Below are 6000 nucleotides of genomic sequence, written 5' to 3'. Positions count from 1 at the left end.
GGGAAGCAGACAGTAGTAAGTCAGTCAGTCAGTAGGGGAAGCAGACAGTAGTAAGACAGTCAGTAGGGGAATTAGACAGTAGTAAGACAGTCAGTAGGGGAAGCAGACAATCAGTAGGGGAAGCAGACAGTAGTAAGACAGTCAGTAGGGGATTTAGACAGTAGTAAGACAGTCAGTGGGGGAATCAGACAGTAGTAAGACAGTCAGTAAGGGAAGCAGACAGTAGTAAGACAGTCAGTAGGGGAAGCAGACAGTAGTAAGTCAGTCAGTCAGTAGGGGAATCAGACAGTAGTAAGACAGTCAGTAGGGGAATCAGACAGTAGTCAGTCAGTAGTGCGCAGCAGCGGTCAAGCAGACAGTGAGGACAGTGCAGTAGTCACACACACTGCACTGACACACACTGTTTCAGCCAGGGTTGGTGGGTTCCCAGTGACGTGGCAGTGCGTGGGGAAGGCTCTATACATTGCCGTGTGAGGCTTCTTTGTCTAGGAACGCAGGCAGAGTGTGTAAACTGTCTCCCCTTCCAGTGCCTCCCCTTCTGCCTGGGCCTGAATGCCTGCCCATCACATTACTGGGGGAGGGTCAGCAGCCCTTCCTGGCTCCCTCTTTCCCCATTAATGATTAGGCTGAGATGCACAGCTCAGACATGCTGAGGTGAGGCGTGATAGGCTGCAGGGAGGCTCATCCTGCAGCACAGCATCAATACATTGCACCTGGCTCCCTGGATGTGTGCCCCGGATCTGCCTCCCCCGGAGTCTCCTTCACCCGCCTGGACCTCCGGATTGATTTGTCTTCATATGGCAATGTCTTTACTCCGGCAGCTGTGGCAGCAGAAAGATGTCGTCATTACATTTCTATTGCCTTTGCTGTTGCTTCCTTTGCCCCTGATATCACAGACCAAGGTAATGCGGCTTTGTCGGGGTCTTCACTTTCCAACCCACCCCCGGAAATCAATGGGGAATCCTGTGTAACAGATCTGTGTCCCTTTTTTATTTCAATGGGTCTGTATAGCAGCGAATCAATTGTTAATCCACGGGATTTGCCATATATCTGTATATATATATAAATATATATATATATATATATATATATATATATATATATATATATATATATATATATATATATATATATATATATATATATATATATATATATACCGTAATAATAGATTATTTAGTTTAGAGTCCAGGATCGTGCAAGTCAGAACAGAGATTCAATTGAAGTTTATTAAAGACTATTTAACTCTTTTTGAAGTGAGTCCTTTGATGTCTTCTAAATGGAGAGTGAATGGAATTCCATTTCAATTTGGAGGGAGCAAAAAGTCAAAAAGTGTAGGATCCCAATAGGATATCACTTATATAGTATACAAACAGTATACAGCAATTACTGTGGGATATTACATTAGATATCATACAATAAGTTTTTTTTTTTTATTCTCCTAAACCTTCAATATGTTTTATTTTATTTATAAAAGTGCTAAAATGTGTGTGCCTTTTGTAACTCATTATTTGCCTCGAGGTGCAGTGTGATCAGGCAGTGATAGAAAACTTTGGTACTAAGGGACAAATGACACAAACTGGTCACTTTAATAAAACATAACTCATTACTATCTTACATTGTGCACATTTACCTATTTTTTTAATCATTTTTTTTTAAGTTTTAGCTTTACACTTTACATTTTATTGTTAGAGCCACAGTAAAACCAGTTACTGATTATAATTACACTCCTTGAGGCTTATAGTCTACTGAGTACAGATGAATCAGGAATGTCAGTCATTCTGCATTTTTGAAAACTTGTAGAAACTATTGTACTTCTTATTAGTGCAGACAGAACAATCAGAGAATGTTTATTCAATAAGATGTCATTTCTTTCCAACTTCTTTTATGATGCTGAGCAGTTTACATTGTGAAGTGGACCTGTTTTTTTTTTTTTTATTAAAAAGAGCTTTGTATAATTGTATAATCCAATCTGTAGTATCTGAAAAGTGTGATTTTCAGTGGATGGTTTGGTCCTGCTTGAAAATTGTTGTTATAGTTGACAATATAACCTGAAGTAAGGTCTGTTTTAAAGGGCCATTATAGTGATAAATTGACATGTTCAGGCTTGTTACAGCATGCCATTTTATCACTAAAAACGCTGCAGTGCTATGTGTTTAACAAAACTAAAGGGGTTAAATACAAAGTTAAAGTACTGCTTGGGAGCTGCAGCACACTGCTGGTTCTGGTATTGGTCCAACCAGCAGTGTTAGTTGCACGGCCCAGCTGTGCGACTGCTGCTTCTGAGTGGATCAGTGGCAGTTTCTGCTCAGGACCAGAAGTGCTTTGTGGCTCCCAATCAGTATTTTAACTATGTGTTTAACACAATTTCATGGGTTAAACGTATAGCATTGATGTGTATCGCTAGTGATAAAGTTATGTGCTGTAACAAATGTGAGCATTTCATTTTATCACTATAATGGCCCTTTAAGAAATTATTTTCACTACATGTTAAAGAGACATTAAAGGAACAGTAATGTCAAAATTCAACTTTCATGATTCAGATAAATCATTCCATTTATACAACCTTCCAATTGAGTTCTATTATTGAACTTGCTTTGTTCTTTTTCATACCTAGGTAAGCTCAGGAGCCACAATGCACTACTGGGAATTAGCTACCGATTAGTGGCTGCTTACATATGCCTCTTGTCATTGGCTAACCCAATGTTTAGCTAGCTCCCAGTGGTGAATTGCTGCTTCTTCAACAAAGGATACCATGAAAGAAGAGGATTGTATGCTCTATACCAAGACAATTGTATCCCCTATCTCACTGGTTTTCAAACCTGTCCTCAGGCCCCCTAACAGGCCAGATTTTTAGGATTATCTTGGGTGAGAGCAGGTAAAATAACCGTGTTTACTAAGCTGATTATTTCACCCGTTCTGTTGTTTCTAGATCCTCAAAATCTGGCCTGTTAGGGAGGCCTGACGATAGGTTTGAAAACCAGTGGTCTATCTGAATTGTTAAAAAAAAATGTTCGGGTTTCATGTCCCTTTAAAGCAGGTCAACAAATCTTTTTAAAATTTAGGAGCCGTTATGAATATTTAGGAGCCAGACATACTTTTAGGAGCCAAACAGTGATTTTTGTATATAGATATGTGGAAAATCCCCCAAAAAGTTAGAAACCAGGGGTAAAATTCTAGGAGCCCTGCTTTTAAGATTTTTTTTTTAATATATATGTACCTGATTGAGTACTGAATTGCAAAAGATTTGCATACAAAATAGATGTTTTTAAAGTCACTTCTTTTAAAGGGACATCATTATTTTTTTTTTAATTTCCCATAAATGTTTTATTGTGAGTTAACAATAAACTTTGCCATTTACTTTAATTTATTTTTGTCCTTTCTTACCTGGATTATAAAACAAGAAATATTTTGCAAACAAAATTATACCTTAAAGGGTTTTTTCAAATTCAGAAATGTCACACATTAATTTGGAGTGTGTAATTTTTGTATTACTGACCCTACTAGTGATGCACCGGAATGGAAATTCTGGACCGAAACCGAATCCGAAAATCCGGGATGCACTTGGCTGAAAACCGAAACTGATACCGAAAATGTATTTTTTAAAATTATTTTTTTTTAGTTTTTTTTTTCCATAATTGGAGCCAATAAAAAAGTAAGTCAAGTAATAAACTTAAACGGCAGCTCTAGGCTAGCATCAAATTTGAAATATGTTACACAATCATTTTACCGAAAAAAACTGGCAAAAAAACGAAAACCAAAATAGCCAAAAATGCAATTTTTGTCCGAAACTTTCTGCGACCGAAATTTCGGTGCATCCCTACCTAGAACTCTATATGTGTAACCCCTACAAAGGAGTTACATCCATAGGTAAAGTCAAGTTTGTAGTCACAAGCTTTGCAGCTCCCAAACAGAACAGACCGGTGAATAACAGCAGTGATATGTCGCTGCCAAACACTGGCCATTTTCTGTTTTGGAGAAGCGCTGTTTGTGTCTCCCGAATGAGACTTTACCAATATGCGTAACCCCCTCTGTGATATATATATATATATTTTAAATATGCTTTGGAAAAAAATGCGATTTATAACTGTTTGTTTATGTTATTGCTTTGATTGTAGCCAATTTGGGCTAGCTGGAAAAATTAGTTTTTGCAGTGCTCTAAGCAATCACTTGAGTTGTATGTAGCTGTCTCAAGCAATTCACAACATACATACGTTTAAGAAATTGACTTCCAGCCTTTAAAGAGTACCTTACAGGGAAATAAAATCAAAACAATGAATAAATATTGCAGTATGTGTATGTATGTATGTATGTGTGTATATATATATATATATATATATATATATATATATATATATATATATATATATATATTCCTTTTCCTTAGCATTCTCACCATGAGTCACAGTCATCTGGTGGTGTGCAGTATAGGGCATCAGTAACAAATATAGTTAAATAGGCACTACCTGGACTCAAAGGGTCAGTAAAGTCAAAATTAAACTTAAAGGGACATTCTACTTATTTTTTTATTGTTTACAAAGACAACGCCTTTACTACCCATTACCCAGTTTTGCACAACCAACATTATTATATTATTATACTTTATAACCTTTAAACATCAAAAATTTGGACTGTTTCTAAGCCTCTGCAGGCTGCTTCTTATCTCTATGCATTTTATTAGCTTTTTACTGCCAGACAGTGCTTGTTCATGTGTGCCATCTAGATATCATTGTGCTCACTCCCGTGGAGTTATATAGGGACCAGCACTTATTGGCTAAAAAGCAAGTTTGTTAAAAGCACTGAGATAAAGGAGCAGTATATTAATATAACAGTGTTGGTTGTGCAAAACTGGGGAATGGGTAATAAAGGGATTATCTATCTTTTTAAACAGTAACATTTTTTGGGTAGACTGCCACTTTAAATTGATTGGATAGAGCATGGAATTTTAAACAACTTTCCAATTAACTTCTATTTTGCTTAGTTCTTTTTTTTCCGTTTGTTAAAGAGTAATCCTAGGTGAGCTTAGTAGCCTACACAGTTTTGTTGAAAAGCATACCTAGGTAGGCTCAGGAGCTGCTGATTGGTGGCTGCACATATAAGCCTCATGTTGTTGGCTCACCCATATGCATTGCTGTTTCTTCAACAAAGGATGCAAAAAGAATGAAGCAATTTAGATAATAGAAGTAAATTGGAAAGTTGTTTAAAATTCTATTCTCTATCTGAATCATGAAAGAAAAGTTTTGGGTTTCATATCCATTTAAATCATCTGGCAGCTGTGTTTGCAACATTGTTTATAGCAATGTTATACATAGTTACAAACACTGCTGCCATAGACTGCTATAGACACGCGCACGCTCCTTAGCTCCTATTAGCGTAACTAGGTTCAGTCTTCAACAAAGGATACAGAGAGAACAAAGCATATTATATAATAGAAGTAAATTGGAAAGATGTTCTATTTGAGTCATGACTTTAATTTTCACTTTACTGTCCTTTTAACAAAGTGTTACACGCCACTGCCTCAGTTTTAATGCTGCCATAGGCACTAAAAATATGCTTCCCTTCAGAACCTTCCCACCCAAACAATTATAGCTCAGAATTTTTTTGTATTTATTTGAAACATCCAAATGCAGCCATTAAAACAGAAAAAGGACAGGTTGCCTTCACTCATGTGAGAGATGTCTATTGTTCAAAGTTTCACTTAAAAGAAAGGAAACTTCATGGATAGAAATTATTTTCATGCAGGGCATCCTTTTTGGCTCTTAAAAAATAGATGGTTATAAAAAAATGACAAAAAGAAAACCACAATCTGGCTCCTTATTTCTTTTCTATATTTGTTAAATGTCTTAGTCCTTGAGGAGTGATGTAGAGTAATGTAGGACCCTTAAAGGGATATGAAACCTATTTTTCTTTCTTTTATGATTCAGATAGAGCAGGCAATTTTAAGCAACTTTCTAATTTACTCCTATTATCATTTCTTTTTCGTTCTCTTGGTATCTTCAT

At 36.5% G+C, this 6000-nt stretch overlaps 1 protein-coding gene across 1 annotated transcript in view; it reads left to right on the top strand.

The window, feature by feature from the left end:
* The first annotated feature begins 463 nt into the window (after positions 1–463).
* Positions 464–6000, top strand: part of LOC128666040 (solute carrier family 13 member 1) — a 135003-nt gene continuing 129466 nt past the window's right edge. Inside the window, exon 1 of the mRNA XM_053720405.1 lies at positions 464–902. Coding sequence (XP_053576380.1) covers positions 726–902 — 177 coding nt within the window. The 5' untranslated portion in view covers positions 464–725. The remainder of the gene's footprint in view (positions 903–6000) is intronic.

This window comes from Bombina bombina, chromosome 7, assembly GCF_027579735.1.
Source record: "Bombina bombina isolate aBomBom1 chromosome 7, aBomBom1.pri, whole genome shotgun sequence".
NCBI lineage: Eukaryota > Metazoa > Chordata > Amphibia > Anura > Bombinatoridae > Bombina > Bombina bombina.
Note: the sequence above shows the minus strand (reverse complement) of the source record. Positions and strands in the feature narration are given on the sequence as shown.